The sequence below is a fragment of the Pundamilia nyererei genome, unplaced genomic scaffold (genome assembly GCF_000239375.1).
Source record: "Pundamilia nyererei isolate P.nyererei 1_Seehausen unplaced genomic scaffold, PunNye1.0 scaffold00069, whole genome shotgun sequence".
Lineage (NCBI taxonomy): Eukaryota > Metazoa > Chordata > Actinopteri > Cichliformes > Cichlidae > Pundamilia > Pundamilia nyererei.
In genome coordinates this window covers 53,738-80,644 of record NW_005187470.1, presented here as the reverse complement: position 1 = coordinate 80,644, position 26,907 = coordinate 53,738, and the positions used below count along the sequence as shown (strand labels likewise).

At 38.5% G+C, this 26,907-nt stretch overlaps 1 protein-coding gene across 2 annotated transcripts in view; it reads left to right on the top strand.

Moving 5' to 3' along the window:
- The first annotated feature begins 3,607 nt into the window (after positions 1–3,607).
- The window catches only part of LOC102198721 (SH3 and cysteine-rich domain-containing protein 2), a 33,789-nt gene continuing 10,489 nt past the window's right edge, over positions 3,608–26,907 (top strand). For both annotated transcript variants that reach the window (XM_005736341.1, XM_005736340.1), the window contains exons 1-3: positions 3,608–4,023; positions 21,670–22,045; positions 23,193–23,287. In XM_005736341.1, the coding sequence (XP_005736398.1) occupies positions 3,934–4,023; positions 21,670–22,045; positions 23,193–23,287 (561 nt within the window). In that variant the 5' untranslated portion in view covers positions 3,608–3,933. The remainder of the gene's footprint in view (positions 4,024–21,669; positions 22,046–23,192; positions 23,288–26,907) is intronic.

Here is a 26,907-nt window from a genome sequence, read left to right as displayed (position 1 = left end):
CAGATGAATTCTGGGGTATAATGCTTGTTTAATGCTTAATAAAATCTGTTGGCCACATACAGAGAAACCCCCCGGCCTGAGCAATGTGTGCATTCTTTTGAAGTCGAGGGTCTAATGATAGAAAGATAAAACTTGCATCAGGAAGGTCATATGCAGCATAATCTTCCAATAATGGCATATAAGGACAATGACTAAAGAATTTTGATTGTGCTTTACAATGACAGCAACCCAGCAAACTTACAGTAATCCTCCTGAGGATTATGATAATGTTGACACTATTATCCATGAGTTCAATAAAGTCCAAAAAGTGGATTGAAGAGCAGATAAAAAACAAGGTTGAGTGGTAGGTGTTACAAGAAAAGGTGCTTTAACTGAAAATGTACCTAACAAATCTTTAATCTAAAACAGGGAGCTAGAAATGACCTGATAAAGACAGAGGGAGAAGAAAAGGCTAAATACAGATTAACACAAAGTCAGTGATAGAGAGAATGAGAACCCCGACTAAAACCAATCCAGTTCTTCATCTGTTTCTTACTATATGTAATAAATTGTACTTATTGGTGGCTGAATGGCACCACAAGCTCTGGAGGCAACGAACACAGCCCAAGCAGAGCCCAACTGAAGCATTTCAGTGCAAAACCAAAACTGTCTGGCCACCCAGTGCTGGGAAGCAGCTGAAGTCAGCTGTCTCTCCAGACTGCCTGCTGGGAAAATACAGTTTTACTCCTGGAAACAGATGAGAATCAAAGTTGGCATAGATGACAAATGATAATTTGGAAATGAGAGGGAGCGTGCAGATTGACAGATTTAAAAATGGGAGAGGAGAAGGAAGAGAGGCTAGATAGAGGGGAAGCAAAAGAGAAAATAGGGTTATGCTAATTTGAATGGATGGGGAGATTAAATAGAGGCATATCAGGTCATGTGCCTCCTAGAGACAGGGCCCTAATCCCCTTCTCCTGCTTCTTGCAGCTCTACTTCGCAAACATACAGTACAAATGCACACACTCGCTTATATTCACATACACAAGATGACGTAAAAAGACTGGTGCACTGTGGAGAGCATTTTAGATGACAGTCGGGAAAATGGAGTAAGACATCTGGAACTGCAGGGAAAAGAAGAAAGAGTGAAGAAACAACATGTGTAAAATATTTTATTTTACTTTTTTCTTCTGTTACCAGTGCACGCTGTTGGTCCTTCTGGAATATTTACTTTGAGCAAACTTCACATGTGATAAGGATTTGTTTTATTTTTTATCTTTTGCAAAGTCAAGGCTTGTAATCAAACACATATTTACCTTTAAACCTGAATTAGACATCAAAAATACACGCTGAGAGACAGAGAATCAGCAAGCATATGGAAGACAGAGTATCATAAGTAGAGTGAAAACGTACTTCCTTAAGCAAATATTAAAAGATGATGCTTTAAAATAGATATCAGCAAGAATCCTGCCATGACATGACAGCAAATGACATCAACTTTGTCTAATAATAATTATTTGGCAACCAAGTGTTTTCAGTGGCTAATAAATGTAGCAAAAATATCCATACAAATGTGGACATTCAGTTGTACATTCTTATTTGATGCTCAGCTGATGATATTTGCAAAGCAAGAAATAGATAAAAAGCACAGATGAGTTCTGTGACATGTAAAAGGGCAAAAAAATCTTAATCATCAGGAAATGATTACAAATACCTATGAAGTATCAAAATGTATGCACGAAGGTCATAACCTCACTCTGTTCATTTCTAGAGCTGATACTAGCTCACACACACAGTTACGCAGAGGAGCCCTTGAGAGTCCTTATCAGCTTTTTCATGCATTTAAGATAAGATAATATGGTCTTCAATTTACATAATTTCCTGCTCCAAAATAACACAACATTGCAGCAGAAATTGACAAAGGCAGGCTCTGTCAGTGTGCTGTTAAACTGCTCAAGGCCAGCTATGATTATTTCAGACAACTGCCACTAAAAAAAACTGGGACATGGTGTACAAACATCATCTTCCTCAGATAGAATATTTTGGTGAAGATAGATAAATAGGTAGAAAATATTGTATAAAAACATTTCATTGTGTATATTTTTAAATGTGCACATAAATAAAACTAGACAGGGCAGCATCGCAGCGTGATATGTTTCCCCTATGCTCATTGTCAAAGTGTTTAGTTTTCAGTACAGTATCTAAATATTAATGAATCATTAGCAGTCGGTGCCACTGCTTTGTTCTGAGTCCTTTCTATAATTAGCTTGTTTTTATGGAATACATTACACGCTGTATACAGGTTGTTGCAACAAACACAAACGACCTTGCATGATAAGAGAAGTTCTATTATTGGAATGAAAAGAACTTGTCAACTATAAAACCAGACAGTTTCACATGTAAGGCTGATAATAAGTGACAGACACACACACATAGAGGCAGGCAAGAGAGGGGAGGAGCTGTCCTTGGTGCTGAATCAGCCACCTGTGCTTTGCTGCTGGTGCTCTTTGTGAACTGTCTAAGCACATAGTATTGTATTGTTTTAAAATATATTCTTATTTTCTTCTTGTTCATTTCAATTTTTTTAAATTGGACTTTAATTTTAAATACATAAGATAAAATCTATAAAATCAAATACTTGCACATATTTATGAGAAATAACTTGGTATAAGAATAGTATGCAAGTACAAGATAAATCAGTCCTGGGTATGCATCAGATAATTTGCTGATTTGTATCCATACGCATGTGCAGACACCTGCTCACAAAATTTAGAAGTGCAAACCTTTTATAAACACGGTTGTATTTGCCTCCATACCTCCACTATGCTACTTTAGTGTCCCTTTAGCTTTAACCATTGTTCTTGTGGTGTACAAATAAACATTGTATTGCACGAAATTCAGCCTTATTGCCTTTCATTTTTCATCAACCCCTGCATATTGCCCCAGTAGTGAATGCAGTCTTGCTTTCAGGAAACTGAATGAGATCATATTGTACGCAACCGTTTTCAGTGGGGGAAGAAGTTTCATTTCACTAATGAAGTAATAATATTACATTTGCAGGCTTGCTACCAATATCCTGTGCATCAGGAGAAGTGTATTAGCATCGCACCGCACTTAAACATCAACAACATAATCATGCTATTTTTATATGCGATATATTGGAATTTTCTACCACGTGCAATATTGTGGAGATAATCTACTGTTTGCTGGAGCAAATTTAAACAAGTCAAAGTTGACAAAGTTTAATTCCAAATAATAAAACCACTTTTTATAAACACAGTTAGCTAAGAAATCTTTCACTGAAGGAAAATAAGCTGTCGAAACACATCATTACAATGTTGAGCGACCATTCGAGACATTTACACTATTTTATTGGCCCTTACTCTCCATTGTAGGCAAAAGCGTAACAACAACATAGACGCTGAATATCTAAATACGATGCTTATAAGGAGAATTCAACAGCTTTCACCTGAATCTGGTACTGCCCCTTCATCGTCATCATTTTCCAGCCTATAGAATTCAGCTCCTCTGCTGCTTTTGGCGTAGTTTCGTTGGTCTCGACCAATCAGGACGAGCGGAGCACTTGTGACGGTGAAATCAAAGTTGTTGTAGGAGCGCGTGTGCGAGTGAGCGAGCGAGCGGAGAAAAACTGGCCGGTGTGAGAGAGAGGAGAGAGGCGGCGGAGGGAAGTGGACGAACCGGCTGGCTGCAGCTGTTGGATATTTTTCCCACCGTGTCTTCAGAGCGAAAAATAGGACAGAGAGAGCTTTAAAGCGTATTCCTAGATGGCTGCTGTCCACAAGTTAGCAGTCAGAATCGGTCCAGGGTCGCTGCACGAGAGACCGTAGGGATGCTTGCACCTCTGCATGCGTAGTTTCCAGATTCCTCTGTCGCTGTGGACTTGCCAGTTTGGTTGAGTTTTCCTGAGGAAGGAAGATTTTTTTTAAACAGAAAATGACAGAAATAAGCGAAAAGGAGAACGAACCTCAAAACCGGGACCTTCACCGACCACAGGCTACTGTGCCTAGTCAACAAGAATCAAAGGTAACGGAACACACCTGTGTAAAAACTGCAGGATTTAAAAAAAAAAAAAAGCAATAATCTGTTACTGATAGAGGAATGTTTTTATATCATTTTCTTTACTGTTTTGTTTAGCGGTCTTTCAGTTTAAAAGAAATAATTTTTAATATGTAAATTGGGACTAAGTGCGAGTATTTACTTTCCCACGAGGTTAATTCTGTGGCGGCTTGCATAACAACCCTAACCCGCTTTAATTCAGGTAATTAGCTTGGCCTCAGAGTTGGAGAGCAGAGATTACACAGAGGGGTGTAAGCGTTGTCTGGTATGTGTGCACAAAATATCAAAAGCTGCAAGTAAACAAAGAAGAAAGGTCCTTATTGCTTGTTTAGCTTAGGTCAGAGAAGGATGTCCACAGTCGTTTTGTGTACATGCTGTAAATATTAGAAGTACAGTGTCCCAGAAGAGGAGTCCTCCCTGCTGCCAAACATGGAATCCAGTCGCCCTTTTATAACACCTCGTGTCTAGTTAAATGGATGTGCCAACACTACTTCTGTGCTTTATCTGCTAATGTTGGCTGTTATTTGATTAAGTACATTAATTTAGGCATTGGCAGTTTGCAGACATATGAGATTACTAGACGTACAGTGCATTAGTTATCACTAATGTACACATGGAGGCTGGGAAGTGAGACTGCAGCAGCCAGCTTTAATAGTCTGCAAATAGAATTAAACAAGTCTCCCCTTGAAGTAGGTTTAATTTTGTTCCACTCATTTGTGCTCCAGTTCTCTCACTTAAATCTATGCCCTGAGAATACCTGAACAAGGTTTGGATGCTAATGCTTGTTTTCAGGGACCCTGCTTGTTTTGAGGTTAAATTGATGAGTCCAATATCCTTGGCTAAATTCAGAACCATTGTCATCGCCATTACTACTGCTCCTGCGATTAGCCTTATTTTAATCTTGTAATATGAGTTCATTGTAGTTCTTTCTGACGTAGTGTTTTGGTTTTCAGCCTTGTATACTGCCATCTTGGCTAAACTTCCAACCTCAGTAGGATTTTCCCAAATAAGTGGGGGAAAAAAGTAAAAATAGAAAATTTAAGGTCAGCTTTTTATGGCAAATGGCCTTTCGGATGCAACCCTGAAGGCTTCTGTGTCCTCCAGGATAATAATAATAATGTTAATATTAATATTAATAATAATAATGGTAATAATAATAATAGTAGTAGTAACTAAGAACAACTAAATTTTTTTTTTAAAAAGGACATGGAAAACCCTCTTTAAAATAGGACCAAATGATCTGGAAAACAGAGTGGTGCTCACATCAAGGCATCGAAAGCATGAAGGAGACAAACATCTGATGACATGAAGACTCTAGTGACACTTAAACTACAGGGTGGGCCATTTATATGGATACACCGTAATAAAATGGGAATGGTTGGTGATATTAAAGTCCTGTTTGTGGCACATTAGTATATGTGAGGGGGCAAACTCCTCAAGATGGGTGGTGACCATGGTGGCCATTTAGAAGTCGGCCATCTTGGATACAACTTTTGTTTTTCCAATAGGAAGAGGGCCATGTGACACATCAAACTTATTGGTAATGTCACAAGAAAAAAAATGGTGTGCTTGTTTTCAGTGTAACTTTATTCTTTCATGAGTTATTTACAAGTTTCTGACCACTTATAAAATGTGTTCAATGTGCTGCCCATTGTGTTGGATTGTCAATGCAACCCTCTTCACACGCTGATAGAAACACCACAGGAGAAATACCAGCACAGACATCCAGTATCCATAGTTTCAGGTGCTGCACATCTCGTATCTGCAAACCATAAACAATTGCCTTCAGATGACCCCAAAGATAAAAATCTAAGGGGTCAGATCGGGAGACCTTGGGTGCCAATTAACTGGCCCACGATGACCAGTCCAGGAAACCGTTCATCTAGGAATGCTCGGACCTGGCACCCATAATGTGGTGGTGCACCATCTTGCTGGAAAAACTCAGGGAACGTGCCAGCTTCAGTGCATAAAGAGGGAAACACATCATCATGTAGCAATTTCAAATATCCAGTGGCCTTGAAGTTTCCATTGATGAAGAATGGACCCACTATCGTTGTACCCCATATACCACACCAAACCATCACTTTTGTTGTTCCAACAGTCTTGGAGGGATCCATCCAATGTGGGTTAGTGTCAGACCAATAGTGGTGGTTTTGTTTGTTAACTTCACCATTTACATAAAAGTTTGCCTCATCACTGAACAAAATCTTCTGCGTGAACTGAGAGTCCTGCTCCAATTTTTGTTTTGCCCATTCTGCAAATTCTGTGCGCCGATCTGGGTCGTCCTCGTTGAGATGCTGCAGTAGCTGGAGTTTGTAAGGGTGCCATTTGTGAGTAGCTAATATCTGCCGAAGGGATGTTCGACTAATGCCACTCTCCAGTGACATGCGGCGAGTGCTACGCTGTGGGCTCTTGCTGAATGAAGCTAGGACAGCCACTGATGTTTCTTCATTAGTGACAGTTTTCTTGCGTCCAGTTTCACGAAACTTAGCAAGCAGTTTGCTAACTGTAGCATGGGAGATGGGTGGTCTCGTAGGGTGTCTTGCATTGAAATCTGCTGCAATGACCCAGTTACTGCACCAGATATCAACACAATTTCAATCCGCTCCTCAAGTGTTAACCTCTTTGACATGTCAATGGCTGTGAACAAAGAGAAACTTGTAAATAACTCATGAATGAATAAAGTTACATTGAAACCAAGCACATCATTGTTTTTCTTGTGACATTACCAATAGGTTTGATGTGTCACATGGCCCTCTTCCCATCTGTCATTTTCCATTTTTCACTAACTAGACTTCAACCAAATTTGCTCTGACTAGTATTTCTTAAACTTGTGCCCTGGAGTGCTAATGTATACTTTCCTACATTTAAATCTAGTTTATGGTCTCTGCACTGGTAATGTCACACCAAATGTGACGTTACTACAGCACCGTATCCATATATGCTGGTGCTTGAGGCACTGGACTTGCTGCAGTCTTAAAATGAAGGTGTTACCATTCAGAAGAAAGCTCTGTACCAGCTCTGGTGCAGGAGTAAAAGTTGGGAGGCAAGTTTTCCCTAGAAAGTCTTTTTAAGCTGTATACAGGGTAACAACAGCAAGCATAAACTAGGTGTCGTGCTTCTGCCTGCCTTGCTCTGCAGTTTTGTCACCAAAGTTGTGTCGTTGTGAGGTGTAGTTACATTTTTTGTCATGTAAGGTGAAGTGGAGGGTTTCAGAAGAGTTTGTTGTGTTTGCTTGTGTTGTACCTCTGGTTTAGATTTAACAGAGAGTTGTTGCCTGCTTTGTAACTCCGAAGTTTTATTTTATTTTTAAATGGATTTGCCAATCCGTTTTTCTCCGAATTGAATCAGAGTAAATTTCCAGTGACTAAACCAGCTTAAATCCCTCACCAACATGGATCTAAATCTCCAACAACAGCTTTAATTGCAGCAAATATCACAATAACAAATCACATTATACTCGTCTTTTGTTGGTCATCACCACAGGGACCTGAAACAGGCCTGGCAGGAAGGGCTCTTTGTTGTTGTTACTTGACTACAGACGGCACAATGGATGGTGGGCAGTGAGGTGCGGCGTGAATTTATGAGACAATCAGCTAGCATATGTTTGCTGTGTCCTGCTAGTGGCTGGGTCATAATTCATGCGAATGCTTGTCCAGACAAAACAGAAATGGGAGGAAACAATCCTCTGAGCTACGTCAGCCATGTCGCCCCGTTGTTTGCAAAACCAGCTGCTGGCACCGTGACCTATTCCCATCTCACAGAAGAATAAGGAAGAGGAAAGGGGAGGGGAAAGATTAAATATGTGTTACAACTGGGGTCTCTTTAAGAGTAATCTACTTGAGAGTATCTGTAGAGATTTACTTGCTTTTTTTTTCTTCTGTCACTCTGAATATTTTTACTTAAATCTTTTAATTTCATAACAGTTTCTTCCTTCTGCTCTCGCCCAGTTTCCCCCGTTCTGACTTCTAACAACCAATCTTTGTATTCTTTCTCATCTCTTTAGCAGCTCTCCCTTATGTCTCACTCATTTTCCCCTCTCTCGCTCTCTCTCTCCTCACTGTCCCTCAGCTCTCAGAGTATTTATTGCATTGCTAAGTGGGCCCACTGGCTTTCTTGAGTGCTTCTAATAGAGCTAGTGACAGAGAATGAGTAGTTATTCCACCTCCTCCACCTACGGGCAAGGTGATTGCTCCAAAAATATTATTATTCCTCTCTACTCACTTGGAGCACATGTTGTACAAGTTTATTCAGTATTGAATTTGCTTTTGCTTTTGGCTTGTTGTGTCATGTAAATGCACTTTACATTAAGCTTAGTTTAAAATTAAGACTAAAAACAGGGAACTCGACATCCTGGCGCTGTCCAGAAGCAGCAAAATCAATCCTTCTAGCACCTCTATGAAGACCAACAACTCAACAATTATGGCACACAACAGTCTCATCGTGGCACGAGTTGTTAAAAACTGTAGTTTATCATGTCTGTACGGTTGCACGTAGTTACAAGGCTCCAGGCTGTTTTGCCAACCTCTGTATAAAAGGCACCTTTAAGGTTTTCCACTACTGTTTTTTAGCATCACAGATTCTGGAAGCAGCTGAATTTAGCAACCAATTTAGTAACCTTTTAACAAAAGTACGCTAGCAATTTGCTCCATATTTAGTTATTGTGCTCATTCTATAGCACATTTGATCATGCACACACAGGTATGGAGAGGTCCAAAAGTTGAAGTCCATCCCAGCTAGTTGTCATCTCAAACATAATACTCCCGAGGAACTAAAGACCCAGTCGATTACTTTACATTTGGGTGTTAATGTCTTCCCAATAACAGGAAAATCCTTAATGTTAGCATATAGCTCATAATCTAAAATTCTAATCTGATTATTATCTGATATTCCCATGTAGTATCATTATGTAGTGTTGGCTTTGGCCCATCAGCTGACCCGTCCATTCATCCATCCATGGTGACCATAGCTCAGTAGGTAGAGCAGGTTGTCTATTAGTTGGAAGGTTGGTTGACTGGCTGTTCTAGTCTGCATGCCAAAGTATTCTTGTGCAAGATGCTGACGCTCAAGTTGCTCTGCAATGTGTTCATTGGAGTGTGAATGTGTGACTGTTAAATAGAAGGTGCATAGGAAGAAAAAAGCTGCTTGTATGAATGGGTGAAAGAGGCATGTAAAGCGCTTTGTGCTCAAGTAGAATAGAAACGTGCTCTATAAGCACCAGTCCATTATTGTTATGACTGCTTATAACACAGTTACCTCTTATTTCCATCCGGGTTACTGGGGCAGCAGTTTAAGCTGAGACGTCCAGACCTCCCTCTCCTTGGACACTTCCTCTAGATTTCTGGTAAAGCACTGAGGTCTTCCAACACTAGCTGAAAAACAATTTCCCCGGCTTGTTCTAGGACTGCCCCGGGACCCCTCCCTGTAGGACATGCTGAAAATGCCTCATGCAGGACATACTTAGGAGGCATCCTTGTCAGATGCCTGAACCAATTCAGTTGGCTCCTTTCAATGTGGAGTAGTGGCTCTATTCTGAGCTGTAATGAACTCCTCACCCTTTCTTAGCCCAGAATACTCTACAGAGGAAGCTTGATTCTGCGATTGTAACCATGATCTTTCAGGATCTACCCTCTGCTTCTGACCATTAAATGTTAAATATCTAACTATAAACCATAAATTATAAATGCCAGTTGAATATGTAATGATTTACACAAAGTGGGTGTCGTGCAGTATTGTGCATCTGCAGATGAGACTTATTATTATTATTATTATTATTATAATTATCATTATTATCATATTAACTTCGTGCGGACTTCTGTCACTCTTTGTAGTTTGTTTTTTTTTTTTTTTTGCACTTTTTAATGGATTTTTTGGATGTGGGGGGGCTTAAAATATCCCAGGAGAAAAACACGGTGTCACAAGTATAATATGAAAAGAAAAGAGCATGTAAACCTATTGCTGTAGAAAAATAAAATTTAAAACATGTAACTGTTCATAATATGGGTTCTTTAAAACACCACTTTTGTTAAGTAGTGGATAAAATGAGAGCTGTGCTCAGAATCAGCTGCTACATAAAGTTTAATATTCACATTAGACTTTGCGTGCAAATGCTGACAGTGCTTGGTGCCCCGATCCATAGGGAGTTACACAGACCACCAAATTTTCAGCCAACACAGAAGACATTTTTATGGAGGTAAAGTTATAGCGCAGTTTCTGTCTGACTTTGCCCTTCAGTCACTTCTCAGAGCTCTCCTCCTTCTGCTGTTCCTCTCACTAACTTGCTTATCAGCTTTTTTTCCTCCTCTTTAACTAATTAATTCTTTGTTCTCCTCTTAGAATATCACTTTCCTTTCTCTTTCATAATTACTCTGGGCAATTTAAATAAACTTGTATTTGAAGTTCATCTGTATATCTTTCTTTTTTAGCGTTTCCTGTGCCATAGCTCCCTATTTCTGTACATGGTGACTTTTTCCAAAGTTCAGAGTAGATAGATAGTTATGGGTGGTTGAAAGGATAAAGATGAATTAGGGACTGGATTTCTGGATTTCAAGCCGGAGTTAGCAGAATTGACTGAACAAGAGGAAAAGCAAAAAAGAGAAGCGTGACAGTGATCATCATATTATCAATAGCCAGAATTTAGATGGTTAAACTATAGGTTGCACTTATTTTTGATCAAGACTTTCTTTAAAGTGTTCATTAGAAACATGAATTTTAAGATTAGCAATATTTCCACTTCATGAAACAAACCGCACATAAATGCACTGCAGCAAATTGGATAATGATGATCTTCTTCAATAACATTTTGTATAACTAAACTCCTTTTAATGAGCACTCAGTTCATACAGCCTGATTATACTGTGTAGATGATGTTTCTGGACAAAGTGTATTCCGTCTCCTTGTGTTTGTTTCAGCTGCATTCCTGCTGGAAATATCATTCAATTAAAAGTGAGTGAATGATGCATCTTCCTCCTGACAGTCTGTGATGTGTTGTTTTTTTTGTCTGTAAGATAGATGGATTTGTCCTTCTGACCTTTGAAAATAACTAGAGAGAAGCTTGCGGGGAAGGCAGATAAATGGTTGGGAGACACAGATATTGACAACAGCAGGATTCTCCACAAACTGCAAACTAATAAAACAACTTCTCATTCTTTACAGCCTCACTGTTATACTTATGTATCTCGCATTGTTTTGATTGATGATGAAGTCAGTAAATTACTGTCCTTGATTGAGTTCAGAAATGTTGCTGATTCAGCAGAGTCCCGTGTACAATGTCAGCGAGGAATAAGCAGGGACTTTGTTTAGTACTGACCTTAGGTTATTGCTTTAGGGATAGGGAACTTCTAGGTTATTTTCTCTTTTCAAATATAAAGCTGTTAATGTAATGAGATGGAAGAATTGAAAGCTCATAATGAATAGTTTTCATCTTCAGCTCTAAATGGCAGACTTGCCTTGACCAAATGTGGGGATATGTGTACATGTGTGATGTAAAATAAGATGAATTTATAACAATTACTTATCCTTAAGTTGCTTGTGTTGCTTGGCAACTATGATGTAACTTAGTCATCTACTGAAGAGGGTACTTCTAGTACTGCATTGACATTAAATTAATAAAAATACAGCCTTGACTTTTTCTCCAAGACTGAGACAAGTTTATCAGAGTAGGACGTTTCTCTTTCCATGTACAACCCCAATTCCAATAAAGTTGATGCGGTGTAAACAAAAACAGAATTCAATGATTTGCAAATCCCATAAACTTGCATTTGGTCAAATTAGAACATATGAAATTTATCAAATGCTTAAACTTTGAAATTTCACTATTTCATGCCAAACAGTTTGACTCAGTTTAAATTTGATGCAGCAACATATCTTAGGACATAGTCAGGACAGGGGCAACAAAAGGCTGCAAATATGGTGGCCCTGAGAGGTCAAGTGCACTGCAGCCTAAGAAAATGCCAACAAATAGAAAAATACCGCAAAGGCACACAAAGCACAATCCAAGTTGAATAAAACACAACAGAAGTAGAAAATATCAAAACCTCACAAAATATATGGAAGTAATTTAGGGGAAATGATGTGTTGATAAGAAGTGGAGGCCTCGTTGGTGTTCAGCAATCCACACAAAACTGGATCTTGGAGATTCTAGAGCAACTTTTAAAGCAAGTGGGCAATAATTTGTTGACAGGTGTATATGCAGCTATTTTGGCTGCAACCCCAAAATTATAATGACTAGATCCTGATGCGCTCTTCCTTTCATGATCCTTGTTATGAATATTGATCTTGTACAACAAGCTAATGGAACAGGACTGTAGAGGCTTCAAAACTTGACTTTGAGTCCTTTAAGATTTCTTTAGCATTAAAGCAATCCAGCGCTAGTTGTCAATACTTCCACATGTACACAGAAAAAAAACTTTTAATGGTTCATTCAGCTTCTTTATCTTCCAGTAGCTTATGTTGCTATCACAGTATAACTCGGTTTACCACATTCAGATGAACCTGTCAGTCACAGAGGTTGTGTGTGCACTGAATCTGACAAATCACTTAAGTCCCCCTTCTTTCTTTGGACTTTGGCCTCGTAAACTGTCAAAAGTCTGAGTAATTTGTGTAAACAGAATTCAGCTTTCAAAGCAGAGCTGCCTGCGAGAGCACAAATCTGCTGCAGCGTTAACCAAGCAGAAGCTCTCACCAGCGTGATGGCTATTTTGTGTGCTTGGGCTGCTGAGTTCTGCATGTGCAGAACTTAACTACGTAAGTGGCAACGAAAACCTGTACCCGTGTAATTAAATTATTTGCTCATGATTACATTTAATCTTATGTGGGACTTTTGACACGATATAACTCCACAGTCTGCAAAGAAGATGAACAGAAATGTAGAAAATGCAGGTTTTCCAAGATCCCATCAGCCTTACTTTCCATCTAGCTGGTTTAAAAGGGCTGAATAATAGCAGAGGGACTGCATATTAATTATTGCTTTAACCAATTAGTTCTTCTTGTGGTTACTGTTTATTTAATGAACTAATTGTGCATATGCCCACCTACAATGGTGGCTTAGTGTTAAGAGGCTTATGTTTGGCCCCCCCCTTTTTTTTTTTTTGCACATAAATACGGTCACACGCGATGTACCTCAGTGAAATGATAGGAAAGTATTGGAGAAAAATAATGAACATATAATTAGTAAAGAAAACTGCGTGACTTCATTGTCAGAAATGGTGTAATTTTAAAATGAAGCATCTTTTGGAAACCTGTGCTTTGGATTTCACAAGTGTCAAGAAAATTGCAGTTTTGTATTGACGTTACATCAAAGTAACACCTTGCGATAAGTGTTTTTCCTTAGCATTGTGTGAACATCAAAGAGCCATTGTGATTGTCACCTCATACTAACTACAAAGCTGCTTGTGCAGTTAAGCCCTTTAAATGGCTGGATTTGGAGATGCAAGCTGCTTTTGCTGCACAGTTTGGCAGACAGGCTTGTGGGCTCGTGGAGTCTGCTTGCATGGATTGCTAAAACATAGGACTTCAAACAATAGCCAGATATTTTGAAGCCACACACAGAGCTGTGAATGTCATGAAAATGAAAAGACGGGAGAATTTGCCTCGAGTCTGGCCTATTTCTAATCTTTACTGTCTTATTTCTTATTGGTTGATGGACACAGCCAAATGCCTAATACAGTCAAAATAACTTGAGTAATGTCTGGAAAATTTATAAGCCCTCCAATTTTAACAACTTTCTTTTCTTTGCCATGATTTCCTCTTTTTTTGTGGATGTGTGAGTGTGTGTCTTTCTCCAATTTTGGCAGGTCAGTTACATAACCCTTTTACTACCACTTATAGGGTGATAATGCAGATCAGGGCAGATTACTTATCGGATTATAACCACTCTTTTAAAAAAGAAAATAATTACTAGGATGGATCCAACACCTAGCCCTGGAAACAGGTTTGATCTGTAAGCTTATTATAAAGGTCATTTTAGGGAGCTTTAAATTTATCTGCGTCTGACTCAAAATTATATCGTGATTCTTCAAGAAATTTTGTAATACTATTTCTAACATTATAGCTAAAAAATAATGAGCTTTTAGTTGATGCTTGCTCGCAGCAGCATTTATAAATGTAAGTAAATGAAAGGAAATTTCCATCCTCCTTTTCCAGTGAGATTCTGTCACTGATGACACGCTCCCTAATTAGAAGTGTGAATCTACCCAAACAAGGTGCCAGCACCAGCATTATAGTGCAATAGTAGTGACACAGCATGAGTGAAATGTAAGCACAAAAGTCACCTATGTTGTGTTTTCCTTGGGTATTTTAACTGAAAGTATGAAATGACTTCTTCATGCTTTCATTTAACAATGACTAATGTAAATTAATCTTTCAGTTCTACAGGAGCTGAACAATATTATCACATAATAAAACTGAAAACTATTTTCTACCTGGGATGTTGCATCTTGGGTTGAGCTTTTTAAACCAGCTGCATACAGCTCTGCTTTTCCATCATGTAGCTGCATCAGTCACTTCCATTCATCGTTTGCTCTTCCTGTCATGTGGAGTGTAACTGCTCTAGCAATGCTCAGTGGAGTCATTTGGTTACTTTTGGGTGGCACGTCATCGGCTGCTAGTATCTCCTCTTCATAGTCTGGCTATGCTTGTTTTATGATTGTTGTTGTTGTTGATGTTTTTTTTTGTTTGTTTTTTTCCAATTTTAGCAGGTACTAAAGGTACAAAATCATTATTGGAAGCTGACATGCCGATCTTGCTCTTAGACATTTCCAACCTTTTTCCGGTTGTGTGCACTAGAGAATGTAAGCAATGATAGCAATTATCTTGCAAGATGACACTAAAAATAAAAAATCTATACTGTTACTACTGTGTCATGGTACTGCCATAATACATACATTTTGTGATGCATCACACTGAACTGTGAAAGGTGGGAAAGTTTAAGGTCCAATGGCAGGCAGGTTGAAGATTGCAGCCCTGGTATAAATGTGAATGTGTGAGGGGAAGTGAGGGTCTCCATTGATGTCAAAAGGAGTCAGGTAGGGAGAAATAAGCAGGACACAGGCAGTAATTTATGACACATTGAGATAAAAGTAAATGCTGTTTCATCTGAATAGGACTCTTGATTATAAACAATGGGCATTAACAACAAAACCGACAATTTTACCTCTCGGAGTGTTTTTTTTAAATAAAGTGACGTAACTTTAAGCGAAGGCTCCTCATATACACATGGAAAAACTAGAGTTTGGACTTGTTTGGGAAGTTTGTTCTAATCAATGTGACCTGTGCTGCGGTTTGTTCTGGGAGGCATTTCCATTTGCACAAAAGGTTGTTTGAGTAGATGCATTTTTCCCTAATAAGGGCCAACTAATGGAGTGCCTAATGAGGTCACCTTTAATTCACATCTCGGGTCACTGCAAGAGCGCCAAACATCAGACCCCACTGTGTTTAATGAGACTTTGAGAATCACAAGCAGGCAGAGATCTCCTGAGAACAACACTGCAGTGGGCTTGAGATGCGCAAAGGCTACAAGACACTACAACTGTCCTCATTTGTACAGACAGAAACGATACCAGACCACATTAAGCAAGCATTTCTACATAAATAAAATGGTGTGCAGTTATAAAGTGTGACTACTGAAAAATGTATGTTTGTCAAGATAACAAGAAGACTAAAGACTAATTGAGCTACTTGGGGTTCAGTCATTCGTCAGCTCTTAGCGCTTTAATCTTATTGGCCCAAACTGAAGAGAGAGAAGAATTTAATAACCAAACCAGGCTCATAAACCTGATCTAATAAATGCCTATGGATATATTTACGACCAAATCACATAGTTTTATGTATTTGCACCCAGTTCACACTGGGACAGCTTCTTGTCAGAGGAGCCCAGCCAGATTTAAGGCAGCTAAAACTGAATGGGCGGATGTACTGCTTACAAATAATTACATTTTTAAATTTATTTCATCTACTTTCTTAGTAAAATAAATATCAGCTTTATACATGCTAGATGACCTGGGCATATTATGTAATCTGCCACCAGCTGCTGGTTCAGTTGAATAATCTGTTACTAGAAGGTTTTTACAAACAAATGATGACACCCAGCAGGGATTTTGGCTTCAAAAAAAGCTATCAAAGTTATTTTGAGGCATTACATATACCTAGCTTAAATTTCAATGTCAATAAAAACTGTTTTAAAAACTGTCATATAATGTATCCCAGTCATTTCAGATTTTAAAAAAGTGCATAACAGTTCTGCTTGTTTTCTGCGAAAATAAGAATTTAAGAGCCTTTTCCCCCTTTATTAATAATTATGATGCCGTCTTCATTGGTGTGTGAGTAATAAATACATTTAACTTTATATTTGACTAAATATTCACTTGATGCTGTGTTGCGGGGGTAATTAGCTGACAGTCATTTTGCCGGTTCATCAGGATTGGAGGACAAGCTTATAGACAGATGCAGATGCTCTCTGTAACAATAAAAATGGAATTTAAGCTAACATCTTACCTACCAGTCTTCCCAGATGAATAGATGTGCCCCCCAAAAATGTAAGTAAAGTATAAAAAGAAAAAGAAAAATCAGACACCGCCTCAGTGTGTGTGCACATGCAATATAAGGTCAGCAAGCGCAAACAGCTTCATACAGAACAATAAAATTGTGAAACTGTTTGCAGCTGATGCAGAAAAAGTCGAGGAATGAGATTTAAAGTTGCATTTAATTATTTATTTATAGCACTCATCATCTAGGAAATGCAGAGACTTTAAATGCTGAAAAATGTCTTAGTGTTTTTACGCTCTTACACTCTGAACAAAGGTTCAGAGGATATTCCAGGAATGGCGCTATTTTCCAGAGAACTTACTGGTCAGTAGGTAGTAATTTCATAACTGTTGATCTGTAATCTAGAATCAATAGGTAATGTGTCAAAAACATTTTTAGTCTTTTGCCAGTAAGTTAAAGCTTATCTCAATTATGATAAACCTTTCTCTCTGAAGTTGATTGGTGTCAGATTTGTTAATAATTCGTCAATATTTAGGACCACGGTCATAAAATTCACATTAAAATACCATGTTTTTGTAAGGAACCAAGATAAATGATTTCTGATTTTTGTTTTTCACTTTTGTGACCTTTTAACCTGCACAATGAAACTGACAAAACAAAAATAAATGTAACTAATATGGTTACATAAGTGTACACACTCTTATAAGTAGAAGTGTAGGTAATTTCAGAATTAATCCAACCTAAACACTTGTCAGTACACACCTGTCATCGGTTAAAGTGACTCTGTTTAAAGTTAAATGAATTCCAGTTGTTCTAGTTGGACTTTCATGACATTTATTTAGCTGCATCTTACAATTTCAAATGGATCTCACGTTTAAAAGGTATCAGTGAGGAGGAGGGTACAAAAGAAGTTTAGATAAAGTCTTTTAAAGTTACTGTGATCCAGGGAATCAGGTGATGGCTACTTTTTGAAAAGAATCAGGAGACTCTTTTCCGTTATTGTGCCAGATTTCAGTTTTTTACTGTAAGGTATAGCAGGGGAAGAAAAGCATTGCATAAGAAAGGGTCGAAATATTGTTCCTTTTCTGCTCAGCCCCACAAAAAGCGCAGGAGCATCAACTCCATCTTGGTGGCAGCAGGATGACTTTACCTCACACAGGCATCTTGTCTGAACGCCCACACCTCCCTTCTTAATAATTAATTTATCCAAGTATTCCCTACAACAGCCTATTTATAGAAGGCTTCACCAAACATCTCTGTGCTCATTTTCAAAGTGCAGCTGAAATACAAGGCAGAGTCTAGGCGGTGGTGCGATATTTTCTTCTCTTAACGTGTTCTTTCCTCCATTTCTTGCTTCTGTTTCACTAATTCTTTCAGTTTCTTTGACTACACACATAGTTTACATGTGTTCTTTCACAGACCGCAGCCTGTTCTAATACACTACATCATAAATGCTGTGATGAAGTAATTGCTGTCAGCTGTGTAGTGTGATAGCTTTCCAGTTCTGTGATCTAAAAATAGACTTTTCACCACCTTCGGAGAGTAATTACAGACAGTAACTGTAATTAATAGGATATTGCTTTTGAATTGTTCTTTCAGAGGGTTGTTATAAGATGTATAAAATCTGTAAAACAGCAGCTGTTCTAACATTATTCAATAATAGATAATAAGAGTTATAAAGCCTAGGAGATCATGAGGATAGTGGTGCATATCCAGCAGAATGCACTGCAGACCCCTAATTTCAGAAGGTCAGGCAGCTGTAATTTTTTTAAATTACTTGATGTATAGATACATTCATTAAATAATTATTTATACTAATTTAATCAGTCTTTTTGTCAGGATGCTTGAATATTCGCAGAGCATGATCAATGCGCCCTGACATGTATTATGAAGTCAGCAGAGCTTAAATCAGACTGAACCCAGTGTGCATCTCAGGTAATGATTGTTCACACTGTGTGGCTGTGATGCATAAATGCACACTGCCCATGTGCATGTGGACTGAATATTTATGGACCAGCACTGACCTGGGCCTTGAAAGTCAGTTTGATATATTCGAGTATGTGGAGAACCAAATATTAAATGCATATGTGATTAGTGTGCTGGTTTCACAGCCTCCACTCTTCAGATGGCTTTTGACAAGATTTTGTAACCTTGCTGCCAAAATGCGATTAGTGAGGTCAGCCCCTGATGTTTGACAATAGGGTCATACCTTGATGGGATTTAAGTCAGGCCAGTAAAAATTCTCTTCAGCAAACTGGAAAAAACGTTTTGTTATGGGCTTTGCTTAAACCCTGAGGACACTGAAGCAGGAGAAAGTATTCCTCAAACCGTTGCTGTATGCCATAGTGTTTACATTTCCCTTAGCTGCAAGGGTAAATTTGTTGTATTTGTAATGATTTGACTTATTATTTCAATGAAATACGTGTTTGAGGGAGTTATAAGTAGCTTGTTTCATGTGAAAGAAGAGAAGGATTAAATCTTGAGTGTCTGTTTTAATCATGTGCAGTCAAAAAAATGCAGAAAATGGATGTGTTGACAACTATCAGCAAATGTGGAACATGCTGTTGTTATCATTTCTTAGATAAAAGATAATCACTTTTTTTTTCAGGCCACATAATGTATTGCCATTTTTTAGATGTGAAATTGATAAGACAATGGAATTCAAATTTGGATGAACAACATTATGATTTTTCTTTTTTGTTTTATTCAGGCAGATCTATAACCAGACTCTTGTCAATATGCTGTTGTAATTTGGAGTACTAATGTCCAGATTTCATGATTATTCAACCATGTAAAGCTACGTACCAGATATGTTTGGCAGTCAACTAGCTATTCTTTCACTTTTTAAAATTGGCTCTGAATCCCAGCTTCTGTCTGTTTTTATTTAATCTCTTTAAAAGCTTGGGGAGATAAATAAAGCCATTGATTATCAGACATGTGTTGTCTAGTTTGTGCTCAAAGAAGTTGTTCCTTTTCCTTGGATGTGAAGCAAAGACAGGCATTCACTACAAAGAAGATTAACAAAGTCAGACAAGTTAAAAATCTAATAGAGAGGAACATCCATTACTGAATGGGCCACCAGTCATGCCAAGAAAAGGCCATTAAGGAAAGCATGGACTCAGCTCCCTGTAGAAAACATTTGCGAGAGGAGCTCACTAATGGGTCAACACAGAGGACTGTTTTCATCACTCAAACTAATTGGCATCTGTGAATCTGTAGCTTGAAGAAGGAAAAAAGGAACATGCTCAATGATATTGATTGGGTTTTCTGTGAAGGAGTGCAGCTGGATGATTTCAAAGCTCAGAGACGCAATAAACCTGATGAAGAACCTCTCCACATATGAACATAAAGAGGTCCAGTGAAGCTGCAATGCTGGTCTTACTGGCTTTGAAGAAATGTCTCGCCTTTTGCTGGAAATGGTTACACAGGAAGAAAACTAATGCTTAGAAGTAACAAGAATCCAGAATTTAATATAAATTTTGATAGGCTTCAAGTTGAGGCACTGCTCTGTATATCGCAATGGTATCTTCAACCAAGTGACAAACACAGACCGCTAATGAGCTCTGTGCAAATTGAGGAGGTCTCACGGATCCATTATGTCCTTGCTCCCATTCTCCAGGCCGTTCTCTGTATGAATCCATATCAGTTATTATTTTCCATAAATTGAGTTCCATCACTCCCAAGTCCCTGTAATTATTTGTCATTCTCAGTTCCACTTTATTGTGGCCAAAAGCGCTGGATGGCAAGCATGCAAGAAATTGAGAAAAGTGAAGCCAAAGATGAATACAGTGCTTGCCATGCATCACTGACTGCATCAAATGCATAGCTGCAGTCTGCTCAATAAAACTAATCAAACATGAATTTTAAAGGGTATTGACTTGGGTGGATTTGCAAGGGAAAGCATATTTGCCATCTAAGGAAAAGAGAATAGTGGAATGGGGTGGGCTGAATATGGAAGATCAGAAGTCAGCCTAGTAGTGCAAGGACAGAAAGGGTACGACTATTTTTAACAGACTAATATTTAAACAAGGCACATACACTTTAGCTGGTTGCCTGTTTGTTGTATCAAAACCCACTGCTATTGTTCCTACTTTAAATCTGCTGCCACCGTACAACATACACGATCCTCAATTGAATACAAGGTGGGTGTTTTAACATTTGAAGTTGCAGTCATTGTTCTAAAAGCCCTTGGAAAAAGTATAATAGTCCTTACCTAATCTTTAGTAAGGACATAGAAGTCCATATTAAAGAAGAAATGATTGAAATTATGAATACATTCAAAGATGAAATGGATTGCATTTACATTTTGAAAGACGTTGTGTTGTCAGCAAATCTCAGCTCTAGGCATCTTTTTAGGATGTTTTAGCTCACTGTTTTTGGTCCACCGTGTTACTGTTTTGGTTCCACACTGCTCACCACCGACCAGCAAACGACCACCAAAAGCCTAGTGGATGCTAGTGACTGGATGATCAGTATAGGACATTAGTATTACAGGCACAAATATATACATATACATTAAACCCCACAAATATTTGGTTAAATGTCCCTTAGCAAGTTGCACCTCAACCAGACACTTTTGGTAGTCATCAGCAAGCTTCTGAAAGGATTCTGTCTGGATATTTGGCCACTCTTCTTTTCAGAATTGAGTAGGGTCATAGGGTTTCCTTTCTTTGTTGGCAGCCCCTTAGTCCATGGTAAATTAAAACTCCCTTCATTGTGGACAGTGATGCTGGTTTTCCACCACTCCCAGTTCATAGCCAGTTGAACCTTGGTGGTTTCCTGGGTTGTTCCTAAACATCCTAACCAATTTCCTCAATCATGATAACTAATGAGCCTAATAAAGACTGACCTTGTCAAATTAAAACACTGTAATCTTCAGAATCACTTACTAAATGATGTTAAGTGCATGCTTGTCTATATTTGAGACATGTATGATTTTGACCCCGTGTGGATTATCGAAAAATTAAAATTGTGTACTCAGTTCTTGTTTTAGCATGTATACTGTGCAGTCATTCCACTCTGGGCCTTTTAGTACTTTTGTCGCTTGCTTTCTCAGTTTTCTTGAAAACAGTTATAATCTTTCGTGCTGTTGAAGCCTGACTAAATATCTTTAATGTTTTTTTGTTCTAGCTGCAGCGGCTGAAACGCTCCCTCTCCTTCAAATCGGTCATACGCAGCAAGAGTGTGGACAACTTTTTCCAGCGCAGCAACGGTGAATCACAGCCACCTTTATGCCTAACTGCCACATCGGCACCACCGGCATCTCCTCCCCCCATGTCTGAGTCCCCTCTGGCCTATGAACACTCTCCCTCTCTCTCTCCATCTATCAGTCCTAACCCTTCGTTGTCATCACACTCCCCGTCTGTCAGTCCTTCAATATATGGGACTTCCAAGATCCAGCCAAAGTGTCAGGCCCAGCCAGTGCAGCCAGTCAAGACCCACTGTTTCCAGGAGCATGTCTTCCGTAGGCCTACCAGCTGCCAGCGATGCAAACATACAATCCAAGGTAGGTCAGTTGTTCCACTTCAAGAACATCGTATTCACAGCAAAAAGATGCAACCATGTTGGCTCAGGGTGTAGGAATTAGATTGTTATCAATCTGTTTTCTGACATTTACCTTGATTTATAATGTTAGGGGCTTTTTTTTTTGTTTTTTTGTTATTTGTATCTGTCCATGGTGGAAATAAACATGACAAAGAAAAAAGGCAAATGCCACTTGAAATTCAAAGACAAACTGATATTCTTGAGTGTTAGAATTGAATTGTAGAATTTCTTTACTTTCCCTGTCATGATAATTCATAAAATATCTGAATGATCTGTTTCAACAGATATTCTACCTTTGTGTCAATGTGTGTGAGCAAATATTCCTAAAATGGTCATCTCAGACACAAGCCACACTCAGGACAGGCAGCCAGTCGTAAGAAAGCTGGATTAAAGTCAGGAGACTGAGAGTTAAAGTGGCTTGTTTTAGACAGAGTATGATGTGGAGGAGTGCCAGGATAAATAAGGATTAGTTTGAACTGCTATCATGCAAAGTTATGTCTAGATATAAAAACATGAAACTGGAAATGAGCATAATAGGTACCCTGTAATGGACTATAGCTCATTTCTTATTATTGCCCAGTCACTGTGGGCAGTTTGCAGTCTATTTGCTCATTGGTCCCAATGAAATCATCCGACAGCAGGCTTTATGGACCTCTGTACATGCTTCCACTGGGAGTTGTTTTGCCTTCTTGTTCTGTTGGCATGCTGACCTATCTCAGCAGTGCTGTTTATGTAAAATGGGATTACCAGTAACATCCACCAAACTGATGTCTTTGTGTCCCTTTGTCTTTGGATGGTCATCAGTGTAGACCAATTTAAAACCATGTCAGTTTATGCACAAAGGCCATTTCTGAAGGTGGATATACTAACTGTGCCTAATATGTAACATTAGTTTTCTGTAACATTTTGCACACAAACTACAATGTATGTGAGTGACAGAGCTGGTTTATTTTATACTTGATACAGGAACCACAAATGAGGCACACATCTGGCACACCTCATCTTTGCTACCATTAGAATACCATCGCTAGCTAACGATTGATTCAAAGCTACAGAAATATTTCCTGACAGGCTTATGGTAACACGTGTAATGTTTGGTGTTAATGCAGGAAACTCCAAGCAGGGCCTACGTTGTAAATCTTGCAAGATGGCCACCCACCTCTGGTGCTCCTCCGAGCTCTCCCAGCAGCCCTGTAATGGCAAGGTAAGGCTCTTTGCACCTTCATCAGATTGTTACACTTTAAGGATTGATTGAATGATAGCATACAATCTCAGTGGAAGTGTCTGAAATACCAAGATTTAAATATTTCACAGGTATAAAGTACTACTCAATCACTGGTTGGTTGGCTTTGTCTGAATATTATTTTCAGTGTACCTTAGTTGCTTTGCTCTTTACTGCCATCATCTCCCAACAGCTCTGCTTGATGTAGCCAAAAATTCTTGTCACTTAGTTAATTATCTTTCTATATGATGTGTTCTTGCATAGAGAATTTACTGAAAACGAGCACGTTCTCTGTAGAATGGAGACTAACACAGATTGCATTGTGCCAGCAGCTTTAAACAGCATCTGGATGCTGTAATTGTCTCTGTCACCTGGCATAGTGTTTTGTCTTGGTAATATGCTTAGCCTCAGATCCCTCCGTCTTGTTAAAAGAGGATAAAAGCCTTTTTCAAACCAAACCACCAAAGACAAAAAGGTATGGGTTATAATTGGAATCTTTATTGATGATGTTTTCACAGTAGACTGAGACTAAGTGTGAAGCCCGAGGGGAATAAAAGCTGTGGATGACACCTAGAATATACATGGCCAGGTCCAAATATTTTTCACTCTGCCTCTTTGCCCTTCCTCACACATGTGCTGCTCTTCTCACATGACGTCCTCTTCTCTCCCTCTCTCTTGTCTGGATGCTACATTTCCTTCCTCCCTTCTCAACTCAGTTGGAAAATCAATATCTCTCTGTACCAGCTGGTCTGGCTAATTCAGTGTGAAATTCAGTGTGTTTGAGGCGTACAATCCCTTGAGGATATGACACGGCAGGCTTTCGCCAAGCCTTCGGCAGTGTCCTTTTCGATCACTGCGCGGTCATCAAAGCAGGGATTAGGCATTTTACTGAAACTGAATGGAGTTCAAGGCTACATCGACGTACATTAAGGGGTTCACTGACTCTGAACCAAAGCATGCCACCCAAAAGTTTTGTGTACAAAACATACTCTTCAATGTAAATTGCAGTTGGATTACAATTACAGTGTGTCAATTTCTCAGGTACAATTCATAAATGATTTAAAATTGGAGAAAAAATGTAAAGGGAACAAATTAAAGTCGGAAAAACTTACACGTGTGGCAATTCATGTAAAGTAGCCAGGTTTCCAATTTTGTATACATGTTACTAAAGTTAAGTCCCCAAAAACAGGAGCTCTGGTGCAATCGTAAGTCCTTCCAGGCGTGAACTCCACTGTCTTTTAAGGACATTTAAAATAATAAATCTGTTTAAAAAATCACTTAACATATTCTGCGTTTTGTTTTTGTTTTTTTTTATTCATTTTTACACTTCAAAATGTTTCATTTATATTTATGCCCAAGTCTTCAGTGTGTTTATCTGTTCTAGGGCTGCAGCCAGAACAGTAATAACTAACAGAGCCTAACGATACCACCATGGAAATTTATAGTTACTGCTTTTTAATCCTTCTTGACTGGAAATTAATCATAAGTGATCCCAGAAGTATTATTTTTTTAATTTAATGTCATATCATTGTTATAAGAGTTACGTGACCCAGAAGAAGAAAGGAAAAAATTCAAAGCTTAACAAATGAACAGTATATTTTTTCTTTTGAAATTTATTCTCTTGGGTTTGAGTAATGAAAAAAAATCTTAAACAAGCATTATTACATGAGGAGAATGGTCAAACAAAAAAATCTGAGTGGCTTAGACCTTAGAAAGCACAAGAGAGATATTGATGACTGCGCTCTTCTTGGCTCACTCTCAACCCATTTGCTGAGTGCACCGATATATGACCAATTACTTTAAAACGTCTCCAGAATCAAGCAGCTTTAAATTGGCTTGGAATCATGACAACTTTTTGCTAATCAATGCTAATTTGAATTAAAGATGAATTACAGTATTATTGGAACTAGGCCTGCTGCATTGCACAAAATCATTGCTTCTGTGTGAAGTCTTTATACAGTTCAGAAATCTGAATCCAGTTTTGATCTTAAATAGGTGTGAACGTTCAGCTTGTCTGCTCCCCTAAAGACTAAGCCATTCCAGTAATACTGTCACAATCGTAAGATATTGTGATACTTAAACAAAAACCTGTTTTCAGTTAAAAGAAAATATGATAAGGGTTAAATACAAATAAATAAAGGCTGGGTAAAAATTTAAAACATCTGGGGTTCACAGCTGTCCTTGTCTTAGAGACAGTAGGTATGTGTAAAGTGATGGCCTGCTTGCTTTTGAAATATGGAGATGTGCATAGAGATTTAAGCTACTGAGTGATCCGGGTTCTGGATAAATAAAGTTACCGCTCACTCTTTAATGTGAAAGAAAGGTTTGTGTGCTTAAGAACATTTTCTACCTACAGTTTTGAGCACAGTTTATTTTAATTGGGAGCATTTGTTGTATAGTTGAGCCCAGTTGTCTCTCAGTAATTAGCAAAAGTGTGAGAGTGAAGCATTTGCTATATTTATTTACTGAGACCTGTGTGTGTGTGTGTGTGTGTGTGTGTGTGTGTGTGTGTGTGTGTGTGTGTGTGTGTGTCCAAATTCCTGTAAAGAACCTTGTGATAAACAGATTAAAAAAGGGATGATATTTAAAATATTCAGTGAAAGACAGCATTAATACCTGGACTTGGCTTTAGTTGCTTATCTGTGTCTCTATGCTAAAGGTACAACAATGCATAAAAAGAAGATTAATGGCATAGACTTAAAAAAACAAATTGTGAATTGAATAATTTAGGCAGTTTAGGAGATGGCACACAGATTCATTAATAATAAAAATACAAAAAGTACAAATGTAACGATTTTATTGAGAACTTATGACTTAGCCTTATTAATGCACATAAGGACAGAAATAATCTGCTAACCTGTAGTTAGTACTAGCAACAGGAAGTACTAATAAGTACTACAAATGACATAACTCTGGGAGTAAAACTATATATTACCGTTGTTAATAAGGAGGTTTGGTAATAATTGGCCTTTTTTCATCAGTGTATGATCATCTGATCTATAGAAGTCTATAGGAGACTATCCAGGGTAAGCTCATTAGCTAATGAGCAATTCAATGAGCAGTTTCACATTCAGATGTGCCCCGTAATCAGACCCAGATTCAAAACAAAACACTGGGTGACATCATGGTAGCTACATCCATCTTTTATCCTGTCTATGGTGCACTTTTATGCTGAACACAGCACGAGTCTATGACTAATAGCAGGGCACAGTGGACGAAGTCACCTCACCGAGAAGGTGTGCATCCGCAGCATTCAGCTCCTTTTTTTGTTCCTGTAACGTCTGATCAACTTTCAGAAAGTGCAGTAATGATCATTGTTTAGTTTTGTAGACCCACCGATAGCTGTGCACACTGTCAAACAGGTTTCATTTCGTTTTAAAAGTCAACTAATATTTTGCCAGTCAAATGCCATCAATGGCTGTAATGTTAAAATACAGTGAGAGTAAACATTTGATTTGCATCCCTCCCCCCCGTAACTGAAGTATTACAGACTGAATGCATGTGGTAACTGTTACCACATGCATTCAGTCTGTAATACTTCAAATACACAAACTGCAGTACTCTCATTAGTGGGTTTGATTAGGCAGATGTGTTCAGATATT